Genomic DNA, 20876 nt, shown 5'->3' with positions numbered 1-20876 from the left:
AGGATGCTGAGAGCTGAGGATCACGGTTCAAAGCTGGTTCAAAGCTAGCCGGGTGGAGGAAAGTCTGTGAGACTCTTATCTCCAATTAACCATCAGTAAACCAGAAGTGGTGCTGTGACTCAAAGTGATAGAGCTCTAGCTATCCCTGAACTGAAGAGCTCAGGGACAACGCCCAGGCCCAGACTTCAAGCCCCATGACAAGAACAAAAACAAAAATACACACACACAAAAAACAGAGGTAGGAAAAATTTGTCTTGATATCGAGTAATACTTTCCATAAAGTCAATTGCTCAGAAAACCAGGAAAATCTGGAGATTGTGTTATAAAGCTGTTATATTAGAGTAAGTTCAAAGGAGATCTTTAAATAAGATCCCTCATTTGCTCTCAAAACTTGCTTCAGGGGCTGGGAGTTTGGCCTAGTGGTAGAGTGCTTCCCTAGCATGCACGATAGACCCGGGTTCGATTCCTCGGTACCACAGATATAGAAAAAAGCCAGAAGTGGTGCTGAGGCTCAAGTGGTAGAGCTCTAGCCTTGAGAAAGTCCAAGGACAGTGCTCAGGCCCTCAGCTCAAGCCCAGAACTGGCAAAAAAAAAAAAAACCTTGCTTCAGCTTCTCAGTATATGGTACTCAGTAATATTAAGATGGTATCAAGTTTTTTTTTATTTCTTATTTGTGTGTGTGTGTGTGTGTGTGTGTGTGTGTGTGTGTGTGTGTGCTAGTACTGGGACTTGAACTCTGAACCTAGTGCACTTCCTGTTCAGTTTTTTTTTTTTTGCCCATGGCCCGTACTCAACATTGTTTTTCCTGATCCTGGGGCTTGAACTCGGAACCTTGGCCCTGCCCCTGAGCCTCTTTATGCTCATGGTTAGCACTCTACCACTTGAGCTACAGTGCCACTTCTGGCATTTTCTGAGTAGTTTATTGAAGAGTCTCATGGACTTTCCTGCCCGCACTGGCTTTGAACCACAGTCGTAGATCTCAGCCTTCCAAGTAGCTAGGACTACAGGTGTGAGCCACTGGCACTCAGCTCAATACTATTTTTTAGTCTCATCTTTTAATTCATCTTTATATGTCAGTCTCTAAATCTGGCTCCCTGGAGTTTTCATGCGTACTGAAAACACTTATTATTTGCATGCTGCCATTTCTGTTAGAGAGCTTTTTTTGCCTGTGTTTGTTGCAGTCTCACACATTCATTAATCACATCAGACATGTGAAAGCTATTGAGTATTCAATTACAAAATTAACAAAGTGCTCTTTCAAGGAGCAAAACATTTCATTTGGTTTCTTATTCTTCTGTATAATGCACTTAGTCACAATTATTTACCCCTAAGGCTTTCTTTTGTGAAGACATGCTTTTCTTCCCAAAGTAATAAAATGTTTGCCAAACATTAAGAAGATTTGTAAGTGTTCTGCAATAAAATGTTGGAAAAGTAAATATACATTTACATTCATTTTTATTGGAAAAGATTGAGCTACCTCAAGTCCAAAGACATTCATTTTTGTAGATTGATATCTCAAGTAGATGTATACAAACATGCTTTGGATATTGCTTTTCCTGGTTTATTGGATGTAACATAAACATTCCCTTGTTATCAGGTGCCTATTAATGAAAACTCACTCTACTTCAGCTATTTTTATGAATAATTTCTCCCTTGAAGCCAAAGTAAGCTTTAACACCCTTAACAAATAGATCTTTTTGGTCTTTGGAATTTCAGCTCTCCTATTTGCTTAAAATAAAAGCAAAAAACTTCCGTAGGAGAAAGAACTAATTACATAGTGACAAATTAATTTTGCTCATGCATATGTTTTTCCCTAATTGCAGTTAGTATCTTTTTAAAAACTTAGGCTCATCTTACAAGACTCATTTTGTCATTCATTTTCCAGTATTTATTCAGTGACTATGCTTCATCATATTCTTTTTTCTATTTTATGTCAGTTTTATTTTAGAAAAAATGGCATGAAGTCATGTAGTTTAAAGCATTAAAAAAATCACCACATCTCAGAGGACTTTCACTCTTTATTGCTTTGCTTGGTAAATTCCTGTTTGTTCTCTGATCATTTTTAAGTGGCAGTGAATGAAATCTCATTTAAAGCTATATTCTTCACAAGAATCTAGAGATAAAAAGACTCACAACCTGTGCTTTTGAGGAGCCATTGCACAATGTGAAAGACAAGCATAATTAACAAATATTTACAATTCGGAAGCAGAATGGCTGTGATGGAGAGGGCTATAAGAGGATGTGGAATAACAGGGATGTCAATCAAAGGAAGTAAAGTAGGTAATTGGTTGTGATCAAAGTGTAGCAGTAGGAAGTGATATGGTTATCTGGTAGGAGAAAGGTGCAAGAGAATGGAGAATGGTAAAAAGCAGGACATATTTGGCCAAACATAGTGTTCAAAGTAAGTTTTATAGTAGTTAGTCAGCCAGAAAAATCAAGAAAGAATTCTTACCAGAAAACAAATTATATGAAGAGACTTAAGTTCATGATTCATTGCAAAATAGAGTTATTGGTTTGCACTTACAGTCTATAACACTTACTGACTACATGTCCATTTCTTCTCCTCCTCTTGATAAGGATTTCTGAGCTATAACACACACACACGTGCACACACACACACACACACACACACACACACACAATTGGATAAGGATGGGTGGGCGCCAGTTTCTCATGGAAGCTGACCTGTGAGGATCATGGTTCAAAGCCAGCCTGGGCAGAAAAGTCCCTGTGAGACTGATCTCCAATTAACCACTCAAAAACTGGAAGTGGCATTGTGGCTCCAGTGGTTGAGCACTAGCCTTGAGCACAAAGAGGCTCAGGGACAGCACTCAGGCCCTGAGCTCAAGTCTCAGGGTCAACAAAAAATAAATAAGATCTTACATGCTTATAATCCTAGCTCTCAGGAGGTTGAGGCAGGAGGATTGTAGTCTAGGCTAGCCTAGACTAAATAGTAAGATCCAGACCCAAAGAAAAGCTTGTACACCTGGTATATTGTTTATTTGTTTACTTGAAAAAGGGAAAGTAAGGGAAAAACAAGATGAGTGGGAGGGGGTAGGAGGAGGGAAAGTGGGAGAAAAATATGGGAAGGAGTAACAATGTTCAAGAAGTAACGTACCCACTACATGATAAATGTAACTGTAATCCCGTCTGTACATCATCCCAACAATAGAATAAAAATGAAAAAGAAAAGCCTGCTAAAATTTGTTGAAGAATAGAATTCTATGTATGAGCTTGGAAAAAAGATCTGTGCATTTGAGATGTACTGTTGTAATATATAAAAAGTTCCTTCCATTTTATTGTCGTATCATACCTCGTTTATTCATTCACTACTGCTTTCAGTTTTTGATGATTATAAATACAACTGCCATAAACATTCATTTACACGAGTAGTATTCATTCACCACTGAAGATTATTTAAGTTGCTTTCAGTTTTTGATGATTATAAATACAACTGCCATAAACATTCATTTACAAAAGTAGGTGTGGGATGGGTGAATCACACTGATTACTTTTTTTTGCCGGTCCTGGGCTTGGGCTCAGGGCCTGAGCACTGTCCTTGGATTTTCTCAAGGCTAGAACTCTACCACTTGAGCCTCAGCACCATTTCTGGCTTTTTTCTATGCATGTGGCACCGAGGAATTGAACCTGGGTCTTTGTGCATGCTAGGTAAGCACTCTACCACTAGGCCAAACTCCTGGCCCCACACTGATTACTTTTGACTTTTGGCTTTCAGAAAAAATTTGTGATTTTCCTATCCCCCAATAATATATGAGTTCAACCTATTCTGCATATCCACACTAATGTGGTCAACTTTTATAAGTTAGTAAGTACATATAAAAGAGCATCTGTGATTTTAAGTTGCACTTGCTAAATGTTTAAGGCAGAAATCAGTGTGTCAGCCAGACTTAGCTTCTGTTTGCAGAATCTAGGAAGAATGTGCTTCCAAACTCACCTGGGTTCTTGGAAGAAGTTAATTATGCATTCCTTATTATATGTATATGTCTATGTATTTTATATATAGTATTTTCTATTGTTATTTGTTTCTTTTTTCCACTTCTTTTCCCTGTTGCCTTATGGAGGTATTATTTACAAATAAAAATTTTACAGGTTGGTGGTGTGACTTAAGTGGTAGAGTACCTGCCTGGCAAGCTCAAGTCCTTGAATTCAAACCCCAGCATCACAAAAACTGTATACATATCAAGTATGTAATATATTTTTTTGCTGGTCCTGTGGTTTTAACTCTGGGCCTAGGCTCTGTCCCTGAATTTTTTTTGCTCAATTCTAGTGCTCTACCACTTGAGCCATAGCACCACTTCTGGCTTTTTCTGAGTCGTTTTTAGTGGAGATAAAAGTCTCACAGACTTTCCTGTCCTTGAACCTCAATCCTCAGATCTCAGTCTCCTAAATAGCTACGATTAAAGGTGTGAGTCACCAGATCCAGGTGCATGTGATTTTTTTATATATGCATACACTCCAAAATGATCACCACAATGTAAATGATTAACATATATGCCATCTCATACAGTTACTGTGGTTATTGGTATGGAGAGAATGGTCAAGTGCCCCTTTCTTAACAAATTGCAAGTACACAATACATATTTTTGCCAGTCCTGGGGCTTGAACTCAGGGCCTGGGCACTGTCCCTGAGCTTCTTTTGCTCAAGGCCAGCACTCTACCACTTGAGCCACAGTGTCACTTCTGGCTTTTTCTGTTTATATGGTGCTGAGGAGTCGAACCCAGGGCTTCACGCAAGCACTCTATCACTAAGCCACATAATACATTTTTTGATTAGCTGTGGGGCTTGAATTCTGGGCCTGAGTGCTGTCCCTGAGCTCTTCAGCTCAAGGCTAGGACTCTACCACTTGAGCTACAGCTCCACTTCTGGTTTTCTGGTGATTACTTGGTGATAAGTGTTTCACAAGAAAAGAAAGGAAAGAAGGAAGGAAGGAAGGAAGGAAGGAAGGAAGGAAGGAAGGAAGGAAGAAAGGAAGGAAGGAAGGAACAAAGGGCAGACAGACTCAAGGAAATGCTCATCATCCGTGGCCATAAAGGAAATGCAAAACAGAGATTCCATCTCACCCCTGTAAGATTGGCCAACATTGTAAATTCAACCAACAACAAATGTTGGTGAGGATGTAGGGAAAGGGAGGGCCCTATTATACCATTATACCATTATACCATAAACCAGTACAGCCACTCTGGACAGGAATGTAGAGGTTCCTCAAAAAAAAAAAAAAAACAACTAAACACAGACCTTCCTTACCATCCCAGCCATACTATTCCTAGGCATCTACCCTGAACATCATGAGCCAGGATATGATAAAGACACCTGCATACCCATGTTCAGTGCTGCACTATTCACAAGAGCCAAGATATGGAAACAGCCCAGATGCCCCACAATACATGAGTGAACTCAAAACCTATGGTGCCTATACACAATGGAATTTTACATAGCCATTTAGAAAGAATGATATTACGTCATTTGCACGGAAATGGATGGATATAGAACACACAGCACATGTTTTAGAACACACAGCACATGTTTTCTTTCATATGTGGAAGTGAGATCTAAAATACCCTGGAATATAACACATTATGTAGCACTCTGCACACACACAGTGAGACAAAAGGAAGATACTCAGGAGAGAAACACAAAGGTGCAATGATTAAGTCTCTCTTTCTATTTATATAAAATAATATACATACTAAAATGAACTCCAAGATATGGAGACAAAAGACTTTTCTTTTTAGTTTTTGATGATTCTGTCTTCTTTACCTTATTATGTTGTATTCACATGTGTATCTTCAAGAGGGTGGGGGAAGAACTCAAGGGAAAAAGGAAAAAGTGCAGCAGTAGAGCTTACTGGACACTCATTGGTGGAGACGGGAGGGAGGGCCTGGGGGAAAATGAAAGAACAGAAGACATTGTAGAAAGGGAAATGAACTCATTACCTGACTCATGCAATTGTAATCTCTCTTTACATTACTTCTATAATGATAATAAAGCAAACTATTTTTTAAAACATCCCATTCTAAGACTAACATGTGAAAATTAAGGCTATAGGTATGGCTCAGTGGTAGAATGCCAGCTGAGCAAGCACAAAGCCCTGAGTCCAAATCACAGTACTGCCAAAAAATAATAACCAAGGTAAAAGGCCTATAAGCACTACTCAAGTGGTAGAGCAAGAAGCTCTGAGTTCAAACCCCAGTATTTAAGAAGAAAAACCAGAAAGCAAAAAGGAACAAAACTCCTAAAGAAACACTTCACCAAAACAGATACACAGCTGACTAAAAAAGGTTTATGAAAAAATACTCAACATCATATGTCTTTATAGCATTGCAAATCAAAACAACTGTGAGCTAATATTGTCCACTGCTTACACTGACTGAAAATGCAGAATCTAAAGACTCAAGATGCTGGTGAGAAAGTGGAGGATTACAATCCTAGCTACAAAGCCAGCCCCAGCAGAGAAGTTCATGAGACTCTTATCTCTACTAACCACCTAAAAACCAGAAGCAGAGCTGTGGCTCAAGTGTAGAGCACTAGTCTTGAGCAAAAAACTTCAGGAATAGCACCCTGGCCTGGAGTTCAAGCCCCATGACCCGCACAAAAATGTAAACAAATCCTCGGGGGTGGGGGGAGGGAAATGGGGATCAAGACATGAGAAAGGGTGATCAGTGTTTGTGAAGTAATGCTTATCTGGTGAATGTAATGTAACCCTTCCATTAATTACAATAAAAAATATAAACAATCCCAAGAAATACACCACTGGAATGTGGGACATTGACAGTGGAGGAAATTGAGAGAAAGGGGTTCTCCATGACTTTTATCAACTTTTTCATCCATTCCTGTACTTTCTGGCCCTGATAGTGGGAATATTCTTCAAAACAAATCTCTCTTCCATTCTAGACTGACAAATGTTCCCCTTTATCCTGTGTTCTGTGAATATAGGCATAACACCCAACCTATTATTCGCCAAGTCCTGATCCACAGGATCAGGCTCCACAGGCTCCACATTGTGGTAAGGGTGGAGAATAATTTACCAGCGGCTCTTTTTTTTCTGGGGGCCAGTTACTTGACCTCACAGAGCTGCCATTTCCATTCCTCCCCTTCCACCTCTATAAAAAATGGCTGATGGGCCAGAAGTGTGGCCTAGTGGCCTAGCATACAGGAATCCCTGGGTTCGATTCCTCAGTACCACATACATAGGAAAAGTTGGAAGTGGTACTGTGGCTCAAGTGATAGAGCACTAACCTTGAGAAAGCCCAAGGACACTGCCCAGGCCCTGAGTTGAAACCCTAGGACTGGCAAAAAAGGGGCTGATCCAGGGGTGGGAAACCTTTATTGTGCCAAAAACATATTTGAGGGGCCAGGAGTTTGGCCTAGTGGTAGACTGCTTGCCTAGCATGCACGCAGACCCGGGTTCGATTCCTTGGTACCACATACATAGCAAAAAGCCGGAAGTGGTGCTGAGGCTCACGTGGTAGAGTGCTAGCCTTGAGAAAGTCCAAGGACAGTGCTCAGGCCCTGAGCCCAAGCCCATGACTGGCAAAAAAAAAACCATTTGAATATTTATAACATCATTTGCAGGCCTAGGTTGAGTATATTCTGAGAGAAATCACCACAAGGAGGCTTTAGAGACAGGGGGCATTCGACTTGAGTCTAGTAGAACAGGGAGAATTTGAACAGTTTTTTTTTCTCTCCATAACTGGAAAATTATGGAAATAAACAGTATGGGCAAACCCTCAGTCTCCTTATGTAAAAAAAAATCCCTATGTGAGATAGCTTTGAAAGATCCCTTGTGTGCATCTAACCTGACATCATTTTTCAAATACCAAGTGTTTGCCTCCAGATAAAATAAGTGAAAGAATAATCCAGAGGTTATTGAGTTTATGTTGTAAAAAGTCTTGAAGGCTAGGCCTCAGATCCTGAGCAGAGAAAGAAAACAGAATCCAACTCTTGACCTATGCCCTGACACTATACAATTAGTCTGGTACAGATGTAAAAACATCTTTACAGGGCTGGGAGTTTGGCCTAGTGGTAGAGCGCTTGCCTAGCATGCATGAAGACCCAGGTTCCATTCCTTTGTACTACATACATAGAAAAAAGCCAAAAGTGATGCTGAGTATCAAAAGTGGTAGAGCTCTAGCCTTGAGAAAGTCCAAGGACAGTGCTCAGGCCCTGAGCTCAAGCCCAAGACTGGAAAAAAATCTTTACAGTCAAGGCAGCATACACTGGAATCTAGCATTACCACACATCTGCTATGTATGCTTAAATATTTCATGTTATCTCTGTGAGCATCAATCTCTTCATCTCTAAATAGAAATGATAATTTGTGGACTGTTGTGAATATTAAATGAGAGTAAGCATAAAAAGTGTCCACAGACATGTTATTGTCCTACAGCTTAGTCTCTTCTCTTCAGAGCAAGGCTTTAATTAGTCTTATTGATCAATTACTTGTTTCTCTTCTGTTTTGTGAAATAGGCTTCAAACTACATTCAGAATCCAACCACTTCTAACCACCTTCACTGCCATTCACCAGATTGCAAAGCCCTTTGAATTGCCTTCCTGGTTGTATTTTGTCTGCTTAGTTTAATCTCATAATGCAATGGCCAGAGCAATCCATCATGTCCCTCATCTGCTCAAAGCCCTACAATATCTCCTTGTCTCATTTAAAGCAAGAGCGAAATCTAGAATGTTTACAATGCCCTACCCTACCTCAGCATTTGGACTTTACTCTCTCTTATTTCTGCCAGTACTAGGGCTTGAACTCTGGGCTAGGGCACTCTCCCCTTAGCTTTTTTATTTTGCCAGTCCTGGGCTTGAGCTCAGGGCCTGAGCACTGTCCTTGGACTTTCTCAAGGCTAGAGCTTTACCACTTGAGTCTCAGCACCACTTCCGGCTTTTGTTTTCTATGTATGTGGTACCAAGGAATCGAACCCAGGTCTTCATGCATGCTAGGCAAGCACTTTAACCACTAGGCCAAACTCCCAGCCCTCCCCTTAGCTTTTTCACTTTAAACCAAAGCACCATTTCTGACTTTTTGCTGGTTAATTGGAGATCAGAATCTCAAATACTTTCTTGCCTGAGCTGGCCTTGAACTATAATCCTCCGATCTCAGCCTCCTGAGTAGCTAGGGTTACAGGTGTGGGAACTGGCATCACACAACTTTATCTACTAGTTAGCTACATATTTGTTCCTTACTGTTTCTCCAATAGAAGGCATTCTCTTTTCACATGTTCCCTCTAATTGAATCCTCTTCCTTTATGATTCAATGTACCAAGTCTCACAATTTACTGTCATTACTCAGAGAAGTCTCCTGGACTAGTACGTATAAAGTTGTAGCCCCTCTCCAGCATTCCCCCATCATGTTCGTCTTTCTTTTTCTTCAGAGCATGTATTACAATCTGACCTACCATAGACTTGGGTTACTTAGGGTCTTTCCTCACCACGATGTAAACTAATAAGGTTACTATTGCTGTAGTGCTGTCTCCATTCACAGAACAGCACCTTGATTAAGTTGATGAATATAGTGGCCTACACTGTGTGCCAAGCACTAAGTTAAGCAGTTTGTATGAATTATCACAGTAAGTCCTGCCTTGGAATGTATATAACATTAGGATTTCTGTCTTTATAAAGGGGAGAATATACTGGGGATCTAGTTCAGGAAGGTCTAGCACATACTAGGCCCTAGGTTATTTCCTCTGTAGGGGACAGGGGAGGGGAATGGAAACCAGAGAGGGGTTAGCTAAGTGAGAGTGCCAGCTAGGGTGAGAATTTGTAGAGGAGACCCCCCCAAGAAGAGGGGGGTCTCACTTACAGATTGTGGTAGGTCTTGGTGGGAGAGAATGGCCAAGAAGAACACAGAAGGCAATGGGATTTCTACTAGCAATCCTAGGACTTTTACAACAATTGAAGTTTTCAAAGGGAATCTCAAGTGAGCAGCGTTAGCCACTGACTCCAGAGTGTAAAAATTCTGGCCTCAAGGGGGATAGTCTTAGGGAAGGAACATAATTAGATGTGTTGCCTCTGTGCCTCTGATCAGATAAAATAATATTTATCCAAATGGAAAAAAAATCTGACCTTTTGGGGCAGACACCATATTTGACAGATACCTGAAACTAGTGACTTAATATGAAGTTACAACCATTCACTAATTCACATGATGTCTGTCTCTTCTTCCCCCACATCTCCCTCCCTTTTTCATAACATATACTCTTCATAGTAGTTCTGATTAATTTAGCCTTCCATCCACTAGAATATAAAGTTAGAAAAATAGAATCAACAGTTTGTTGCTTGCTCACTGCTATGTTTCCAGTGTGTACAATAGCACCTGGCATACAGTAAATTCTCAGTATGTAGTTATGATCAGGATATCTTCCCTCAGTAAGAAAACGCCTAGAGGAGCAGAGAGGAACAGGAAAGGAAAATCCTTTTGATGAAAATCCTTTTCATAGGCTTGGTTGGGGGGAAAAAACTCTCTACCAGGGAGCTAGGGCAGCGGGGAGAAAGTGTATGCAGGTTGGACTCCAGAAGATTGGTGGTAAGAGAGCTGTGAGTGTTGAGAGCTAAATCCCACAAAGCATGACTAGGTATCTTAACCTTACTTTGGAGAGAACGGGTCAAAAGACCCCTGGAGTAACTCCTGCTTCCAGAAGCACTCAAACTAGTGGTCTGGGAAGCAGATTGACAAAGTCCAGAAAAATGATTTGGAAAGGCCCAGGAGCTGGGGACAGCGAGCCTACAGTGAAACCAAGTTCCTGAGAAAGTGAAATGGCCCTTCATTTGAATGCAAATGCTATGTAAAGTCCGAAGCCCCTTGACGTCAGACCCGTCATTGGTGGCCTATCTATACCAGGCTACCTGGAAACCGTCGGGGGGGGGTAGCAAACGTGGGATGGAGTAGTCTGAGTGTGGGCAGAGGAGCTTGTGGCATAGCTGCACACGGATTGTCCCTCTTGCTTTCTCCAAGTCAAGTTGTGGGTGAGCCTTTACAGGGAAGCTCAGGATGGCTTAGAGAGTCCCCTTCTCACCAAGCCAGCATGTACGGAAGCTGCCTTTTGGAGAAAGAAGCGGGCATGTACCCAGGCCCTCTCAGGAGCCCTGGAGCAGACAGCACCGTGGGAGTGGGTCACTCTGGGAGCGGTGGGAGTCCGCTGCCAACCTCCAACTTCGCTGCGACCCCGACTTATCCACACTATATGGGCTATCCTTCTATGACCAGCATGGATCCTCATGGTCCATCGCTGGGGACCTGGAGCTCACCCTACAGTCCCCCCCGGGAAGATTGGAGTGTGTATCCCGGGCCGTCCAGTGCAATGGGCACCGTGCCCATGAACGATGTGACCCCGAATCCTGCGGCTTTTGGCTCACCCGATTACAGCAACCTGGGTCCCACAGGCGGAGGAAGCAGCAGCAATAGCCTGCCAGCCCCCGCCAGTGGGTCACTAATCCCCATCGACCCAGTGACCGCAGACGCCACTTCTCCCAGTAGGAGCCGCCACAGCCCTTATGCGTGGATGCGCAAAAGCGTGCAGGTGACTGGTGAGTAAGCAGATGGGACACGCGATCCGCTTCCTCCCTCCGCCACTGCGCTCCTACTTCTCAGGAGTCTCCAGAGAGTTTAGGTGAAGAGAGTTAGCCGTGGCTGGCCGGCCCACTAGTTAGTTTGCAAGCAGCCCTGGGGCTCAAGCTTGCTAAACGTGTGGCTCGGGATGAAACCTGGGGGACGGGGTAGGGAGGTTGCAGGGAGTTAGGGAGTCAGGGGAGTGAGTGCATGAGAAATGAGCATTAGCCAGAAGGATCAGGAGGCAAGAAGCAGATGTATGGAAAAGTTCAATGGGTAAATCAGTGAGGTGTGAGGACGGACAGCTGTGCTGTTCAGATGTGCTTCCCCAGTAGGGAACGTTTGCTCTTTTCCATTCGTTCACCATCTGGGTGAGGCGGCTCCCCCCAAAAGCTGATGATGTGCAACTTCAGTTCTCCGTGCTCGGGACCATCCAATCCAGTCTGTATAGCTACCAAGGTTTCTCGATGACAAAACACTAGACCTCTAGTTTCCTTTGCCCAAATTGGCAGACACGAGTTCTCAAATTCAGTTCCTTCTGCAAAGGTCCTTTCCACTAAAGCAATAGACGCGATAGAAAGTTATACTTACTAAACTAGCATAGAATCCTCACACCAACCAGCTCGCACCCAAATACCAGCCCCAGCTACAAGTGGCTGTAGCTCTAGCCGGTACTGGGACCGGCAACAGGGAATCAGCGGTTAAATGCCAAGTCTCAGTTACTGACACCTTACTGGAAGACAGGGCGATCCTAGCCAAATGCCTACCAGCTACCCAGATCACTGGAAGCTGGAGGCGGAGAAAGTTGGAAATCTTTAATCTTGGGTGGGGGAAAGGGAAATATGTCGGTTTTCAACTATGTCTGCTTTTATTTTATTTTTTATCACGTTCTTACTATTCCAGTCCTTACTCTCTATCAGTAGGGAAGATTACTAAAATTCGATTTTATTACTTCCATCCCTCTGGAGACAGAAAAGACTTTTCAATAGCGTTTGCCCATGATGATTATGCTCCATGTTCAGTTGTTTTCTCTCTCCTCTACAAAGCCACGGCAGAAAGAATAGGGAGGTACCAACTTTTACCATTTAGGAGGACTTTTTAGCCACAAGAAAAAAATTCAAGTTGCTATAACATTACTAGTGTGGTAAGCCAAATTAAAACTAGAGCTCAAAGTGCCACTGGTTCATGACTGTAATCCTAGCTACTTAAGAGGTGCAATCTGAGGATTGTACTTCACAGCTAGACCAACTAGAAACTCTTATCTCCAATTTACCACCAAAAAGCCACAAGTGAAAATGTGCTCAAATAGTAGACCACTAGTTTTGAGCACAAAAGCTTAAGGATAGTTAGTGCCCAGGCCCTGAATTCACACACACACACACACACACACACACACACACACACACACACACAGCCAGAAAAATATCAGCTCTTAGACTAGGATTGTGTTCTTAAATACTTTAGAAGATAGACATCATTGACATGTTGTTAAAGCCACTGGCAGGTTCTTTCGACTAGAGAACATGAAAAAAGGACAAGACAAAATATTATGTTGTAATACATTTTCTGTTTATGAGAGAAAATAAGACAGGTTTCTTTGCTTTAAAGTCTTCCATTTACATGCTTTCATGAACTGGAGCCTTTCTTGGGTAACTCTGGTACCTTCTAAATTTGTGGCATCTTCACTTACCAATGCTAAAACCTGACTTTTCCATGTGGTCTTCACATGATTGTTTTATTTTTTATAAAAAGTTTAAAATTGAATGCTGTTAGAATATCTTTGACTCTTAGCATCCTATCCTACAGAGGAGGCATTATTAAATTCAATCGGTTTCATTTTAATGTACTCATTTGCTATATCCTTAGAGCCCAAGGTGCATGTTCAGTAACAACTTAAACAGAATGACAACATGGCTATTTTCCCAGGAAAATATAAAAAACACACAAGAACACACATTTACATCTTAGTATACACACACACATGCACATGAAATATTTTACATAATTTCCACTGTGGCTCTTTTATGGACATTACATTCTAAAACTCACCAAAAAAATGGAGTTGATCACCTAACTGGATCACTCTAGATCAAAATGCACCCATTTATATGCTTAGCACATAGAGAAGGTGTTAAACAAATATTGGTTAAATGAATGAGTGAGTCAGATCCTCCTACATTTTTCACTTCACCCTGTAGTGTTGTAGGATAACATTTGGTTTGTGGCTGAGACAAAAATAGGTGAACTACAAAATCGAAGTAACTCTTCCCTGAATTAAGGCAATTATGACAAGTTTTTTTTCCCATTCCTGAAGGATGGAAAAAATAGACTTAAGGTTGATTTAATTTATTCCCTAATATGTAGACTTTTGAAAAGTGTCACTATGGAATATCTTCTGATTGTCCCCTAATATGTATACTTTAAGTATAAATATGTGTATGCTAAGATGTTCCATAGTGATCATCATAGCATTTGATTGTCTAATAATAGCAAAAGGACTGAGATATAGAATCAATAATTGTATTATAGGCAATCTGATTTAAAAGCAAGATGTTTTGTTTCAACTTAGTTCTCTAAGTCATCTATTCCAGTAAATTTATCATTTTCAATATTCTGTTAAGAATGTTACAGAAAAGTTTCTATGGAAAGTTAAATATTTTATACATTTTCATATTTTCAACACTCTGTATTAGAGCAGACTCAGTTATGGGCCTGGACGATTAAGCAGGGCTGGAGAAAGGCCTTCTTATTAGGGGTAAAAAATGGGAAGAGGAAGAATAATTTTGATTGGTTCTAATGAGACTACAACACTGAGGAAGTCGTGCTTAAAGGGCTTTATTTAATTATGGCACTTCATAAATGGAGTAGCTTAATCATTACTGAGGCTTATCATTGCCTTCCTTGGTTTTGCTTGTTAACATTTTCCCCCTTTTTAATGAATTGGATGAACTGCCATTATATGAAAAATCATCACAGTGAAGTTAATTACATAGTTGTCTCTATAGAAAAAGAAATGGTTTTTTTATCACATTTTCCCCTACTGACAGCATCATTATAGTCCCTAGGTTTGGAGAGTAGTCTTCTGCCTATCAGGACTTTCACAGCCAGTCTCTCTGATGGGTACTTGTAAAAATTCATTTAAGGTGACAGTAAGTCATCATACATGATGACAATGGCTTACAAACCCTAAGAGGACAGTGTCTTCTAGGTGATAAGAAAAGATTCAATCTAGCTTGAACTACAGAGATGGAAGTAGCTGTCTAGTCAGTTTTGAACTTAATTCCTTTCTTAAATTAACTCACAGTTGCATCTGAGAAGGAAATCCCTCAGTCTCCAAAGTATCACTATTTCTGGAAGAGGAGAATGGCTTGAGCAATAAGAGCAAGTGTCACAACTCCTAATGCTTTGTCAGTGTTGCTTATGGGAATATGGACACCATGCTCTATAAGAAAATGCTCCCAATCCCTTTGGCCATTTAAGAACATGATGCTATGGGGTAGAGGAGAAGCAGTTGGGAAAGTGGCACAGAGGAGCATCAGGAAATTGAAATTCCTTCCTCTTTGTAAACTGTGCAGTTACCATATTCCCCTGAGCTATGTCTTCTCTGGTTTTAGGTCTTATCTGTCAGATTGGGGCTACAGACCCTGTTTAACACTTAGCTTGTCTTTGATATGCACCCAGGCTCTTCCTTGTCCCTCCTTTCTTTAGGGGTTATATTGCCGGAAAGGGTGAGGATTTTCATGGCAAATAAAGAGGCCTGCTCTTGACTTTATTGTCCTCAGAAGAAACTGCAAGAGGGGAATTTATGACCAGTGGGGGTAGGGAAGAACCACAACCTTTCCAGAGTTCTTGAAGTCTGGTTATATTTACTGATTATAAAAGAGCAGAAGACACAGACATAGACAAGTTGAATTTTAACTTCTCTTGCCATGAATTAAAATTTAAACATCCCACTCCTTTGGTATTAGGAGGGATTTTATTAAAATGTCCCTTCAAAGATGCATTTTTATTCCAAGATTAGAGGTTATGAGAATAAATTAAAACTCAGCCTTTCATTTTTGTCCCCCAACACACATTTTTTTCTTTGCTATGTAGCCAATACCAGACTAAATTTCTGTTTGGATTCAGCATATAATACCAAATGTTTAGCCTTTGAGTCAGCTTAACTGACAGACATGAGTTTCCATTTTTAAGAATTTTGTTTAGGTCATTAGTCCATGAGTTACTCAGGCATTTAGTTTAATCATAAGGTAGATTTCTCAAGTGGAATTTGTTTCCACTTTCGTGTCTCTTTTTTTGTTCTTTACTGGAGATGAAAGGGTGTCTGACATTTGTTTAGGGCTTGTAAATTCCAAACCAATTGGTTGGTGTTCCTGAATGTAAAGAGGGTTAGGATGGGATCTGATGCTATGTAGCTCCTTTGTTAGGCCTGCACTGCACCTTAACACCTCAATGGAGTTCAGGGAGCCACTTTAAAGAAGTCTTTGTCTTACAGATAGCTCCCCAAAACCTCACATCAAAAACAACCAGGGAAGATCAGAAGGAGTTTCTAAAAGCCATATAGAGAAAAGGAGGAAGATCCTGGAGGGAGTTAGAGAAACTGAAAAGAAACTTCCTAATCACCTTTGGAAAATTTGAAAGGAGGAATAAAATTCTATTTGAAGGAGGTCATGAGAAATTAGTTAATGTTGTAGCACAAAGCAAATGTTTGGATATTTTTTCAAAGGACAAGAAATACTCACTTGATTCTGCTTAAGTCAACACTGTTTTCTCCATTCAGCATTAACTTGGGAATGAAAATTGGCTTAAGTCTCCCACCAATTTTAATAGGCAATAGAGACTATTCTGAAATAGAACCTGCCAAGTGATAATCAAAATTTTCTTTCACAATTACTGTTCAAATCACATTCTGTATGGGTATATATGTAATGAGCATTTCAGGAACCCGGAAGAGTTTAGAACTCTTAGGATATCCTTACACTTCCCAGCATGTCTAGTCTGGGAATAACAGCATATTGAACTGGGAATCAAAGATGTGTGCTTGGGTCCTTTTTAGTGCTCACTAAAACAAATTCATAGTGAACCCCACGTTCCTTATCTGTACAATGAGAACAAACATGCTCTAGGTAATTCAAGAGGGTATGCAAGAGGTTTAATAGAAAGCAATGTGAAAGCATTGCATATAACATAATGTGTAATGGATGTTGCTACTACTTCCAGTACCCTTGTTGAGAGTGATAAGAGAATGAAAGTCATGAATTCGTGTTTAAGCATTTTAAACGTTTTGGTTTAATAGCACACCAATGGTAGAGCGTGATTTAAGTGATCATGTTACTATAAATGTTAAAGAGATACTGGTCTTACAGACAGACAGACAGACAAAGACTGTATCTATTGCCAGATAGATATATTGGTATCATAGCCACAGATGAAAATGTAATTAATGGAAAAATTGAGTTGTGATACAGTTGATTCAAAAATGTATTGCTTTGTATTTTAAAGTTATAGATGATAGTGGGAAAAGCAGCTATGAACCTTCAACTACAACAACAGCAACAAAAGTCTCCAAAGAAACAGAGTAAGATTAAATGAAATGCTTTCTCCTCCAATAGGGAAAACCAGAACAAAAGAAAAATACCGTGTGGTTTACACAGATCATCAAAGGCTGGAGCTGGAAAAGGAATTCCACTGCAATAGATACATCACTATCCGGAGAAAATCAGAGCTGGCAGTCAACCTGGGCCTTTCTGAGAGACAGGTAACCCAGACTATATGCTCCATATAGTCATTTCAATAGACTGAGGGTTGGAGGAAGTCTGTAAGCAGGGGTGAAAACAAAGCAGAGAACCAAGACATTCCTCAAGCTCTCTCCCATAGCCCACATTCATTCTCGCTTATTTTTGGTCAGTGGATTCATTAACCATTGATTGTGGTGGATATCATGTGAGCATAGGAGCAAAAGATGGAACATGAGAGAAGCAGAGAGCTTTAATCTAGTTCCTTAAGTAACCAAAACCAGTGTATGAAGTACAGGTCAGCAATTATAGCAATTACCTGGTTCGTGCCATCAAACTACAGGAATATCTGTCTTTAGTTGACAAGCTGTACCAAGTGTTCCATGATTCAGAGTGGGAAAATTGATCTTCTAAGGAAAATTGATTATAATCCTATGATTGTGACCTTCAATTTAGCTGACTATAATCATTACATTATGGCAAGGATCAACAATTTTCAGCATGTTCAAAGTTGAAAATTACATTACAAGCTGGTAATTCTCTTCACTTAAATCTAGGAATAATCCTGGAGAATTCTAAAATATTAAAGTTCACTAACACATTGCCCTATCCCAATAAGCGTGCATTACTACATTCTTGTGTAAGTAAGCACCTTAATAACACTCTAGTCTTTCTAATGAGAGATACATGGCGTGTCATGGTCCATGTTCAGCTAGTTCTTTGTCGCATTAACCTTTTAATATTAGGATGTTTCTCTTAGTGATTGATTATAATCACCTGTTTGAATCACTGCCTCCTAGTAACATTCCTCAGTAACTGTCACTCTATCATCACTCATTTTAATTCATGTAAATCAGTGGATGAGATGTAACCTAAAGAGTACTGCATTCTGACTTGCACTAGACTTAATCTCAGCTTTATTTCTTGCTAGATATTTGCCTCTCTCTGGGCTACAGCTCTTTCTTTCTTTCTTTCTTCTTTCTTTCTTTCTTTCTTTTTTTTGCCAGTCCTGGACTTGAGCTCAGAGCCCGAGCACTGTCCTTGGCCTTTCTCACGGCTAGAGCTCTACCACTTGAGCCTCAGTACCACTTCTGGCTTTTTTTCTATGTATGTGGTACCAAGGAATTGAACCCAGGTCTTTGCGCATGCTAGGCAAGCACTCTACCACTAGGCCAAATTCCTGGCCAGCTTTTTTTAAAACATATTAAATGGGCACACTTCCAAGGTCATTGTGAAACTCAAATGATGCTTTATACCTGCTAAAATCCCAGTACAATATCAGCAATCCCTGTATATGCTCTGCAATCTGTTATGCCATTGAATACAAAATATTTTGTGTTGCAGGTGAAAATCTGGTTTCAAAATCGTAGAGCCAAGGAGAGAAAGATGATCAAAAAGAAAATCTCCCAGTTTGAGAACAGCGGAGGCTCTGTGCAAAGTGACTCTGACTCCATCAGCCCTGGGGAATTATCTACTGCTTTTTTCACCACTCCATCTGCTGTCCGTGCATTTCAACCTATTGAGATACAACAGGTCATAGTCTCTGAATGAAAGAAATGTGAAAAGAAACCGAAAATGCTCTTCCTTTGGCAAAGCCTCTTTGGTCTCTGACTTGCCAGTAAGGGAGTTGGTAGAGAGTGAAATTCCTTGTAAGACAGTATTCTCAACAAGTAAATTCACAGTGAGTTGGAGATAAGATGTCTCATATGACTCTTTTAGAAAAGATCCCTAGGAAACTCCTGTTATATTCTATGTTATGTGTCAATCCCTTGGGAAGCTTAGTTATAAGCTCTCTTAATTAAAGCTAGACTCATAAGCTCTGGAAATTCTGTTCCTTATTTCAGAAAGTTGCTTGTGAACCAACCATAAAACAAAGCTCTACCAGGAAGTGAACTTGTGTGAATTCTTTTTTTTCATATATTTTTATTGTAATTAATAGAAGGGTTACATGATATTTGCCAGATAGATGGTGCATTAATTCCCATACATTGATACCCTTTCTTTTATTTGATACTGAGTGTGTTCTTTCATGCTATTTTGGGGGGTAGAAATAAGGTAAGCAGAAAATTATCTCTATGATATCTTTGCAAATGTATAATTCAAAAGTTAACAGTTTTCCTCACAAGATAACTTATAAAAAAGCATCCAAAGGTGATTCTGATTCCATTGTCATTATCTAATAAAAATAGCAAATAAAAACTCTTTATCCCTCAATTATACTTATCTGGCATCCATTATCTTATCTCAGGACTTCCAACTTATAGTGTCAGTTTCAAATCTTGTTAAAGCAATGTTAGAACAATATAAGCCAGCTTGGCTGAATGATTAGGCAGGCAGATACTCATAAACCTTCCTGCCCTTCTGTTTTCCACAGCTATTACTATTATGGTTCAGTACCAGTCAGGTTTACATAAGCACAAAGACAATGAGCTAGTCTGTAAGCTCCTCCCTGCCATTACCCTTCTACCAGTTCAATTTTATCCACATCTTATCATCAAAGAACTGCTGTTTACAGGTAACAAACACACATCTTGAGTAAGGGAAACAAAAGCAGTAAAGGAGGGTAGCTGGAGTTTCTGATGTTGGCCCAATACACTGTTTCCATATCAGAGTTGCTAAGAGCTAAGCACTGAATCATTTTTAAATTGAAGTGGTCTCAGTTTGATTGGGTTTGTTTGGTTGGTTGGTTTGGAGTGATGGAATTTTAAGTTAAAGCCTTATGCTTGTTAAGCAGATGAGCACTTCATTACTGAATCACAACTCTAGTCGTAAATCAAGGTGGTTTAAAGGAAAGATTGATCGAAGTATAAAAAGCAATCCTATCTCAACTTCCCTTTCCTTTTTAAGACACGCCTTCATAATTCTTTTGAAAAATAGAATCTTGAAGGCCAGGAGTTTGGCCTAGTGGTAGAGTGCTTGCCTAGCATGCAGGAAGACCAGGGTTTGATTCCTTGGTACTGTTAAGGGGAGCAGGGACTGGTGCCATCCTGAATGCCTAAGAGTTCCCCGCCCCATTCTGGAAGGTCAACGATGGTAAAACAGGCCAGCAACCTTTGCCCTTCCAGGGAGGGGCAACCTTGACCTTCTCCCCACCCCCCATGAGGAGGGATATCTGCTTGGGTGGGGGTGGGCCTGCTTTGTGTGGAGACCTGCCCAATTTGCGCACCAACTCCAACTAAGGTGATAGGTAAATTCAGACTCTGTGCTGTAACCCTATTGGCTACCTGTGTGTGGCTGGAGCTGGCTATGGTCCCTCTGTGTATGCAACTATTCCACTGGCCACCTGTGTGTGGCCAAGTTCAACCACATGGGTTTTGCCCTTAAAAACCCAGCATGAGCGCTGCTTGGGGTCACAGCGTCAGTTCCCGAGTCTGCACTGTGTCCCTGGCCGGTCAGTTCACCACGTATTTCCCCAATAAATTCACCTTTTTATATGAGACTGTCTCTGTGTGGTGGACTCTGGTAGGACGTGGAATCCCCACCTGAAGGGATGTGGAATCCCCTCCTCTTGACCCCATAACAATACCACATACATAGAAAAAGCCAGAAGTGGGGGCCGGGAGTGGTAGCG

At 40.7% G+C, this 20876-nt stretch overlaps 1 protein-coding gene across 1 annotated transcript; it reads left to right on the top strand.

Annotated features, from left to right (window-relative positions):
* The first annotated feature begins 11046 nt into the window (after positions 1–11046).
* On the top strand, positions 11047–18856 carry Cdx4 (caudal type homeobox 4). Its single transcript, XM_090326565.1, has 3 exons — positions 11047–11548; positions 17183–17328; positions 18650–18856. Exons 1-3 carry the CDS (start codon positions 11047–11049, stop codon positions 18854–18856), a joined length of 855 nt encoding a protein of 284 aa, XP_090182691.1.
* The last annotated feature ends 2020 nt before the right edge of the window (positions 18857–20876 follow it).

This window comes from Megascapheus bottae, chromosome X (genome assembly GCF_031878675.1).
Source record: "Megascapheus bottae isolate mThoBot1 chromosome X, mThoBot2.hap1, whole genome shotgun sequence".
Lineage (NCBI taxonomy): Eukaryota > Metazoa > Chordata > Mammalia > Rodentia > Geomyidae > Megascapheus > Megascapheus bottae.
This window is presented reverse-complemented; position numbering and strand designations above follow the sequence as displayed.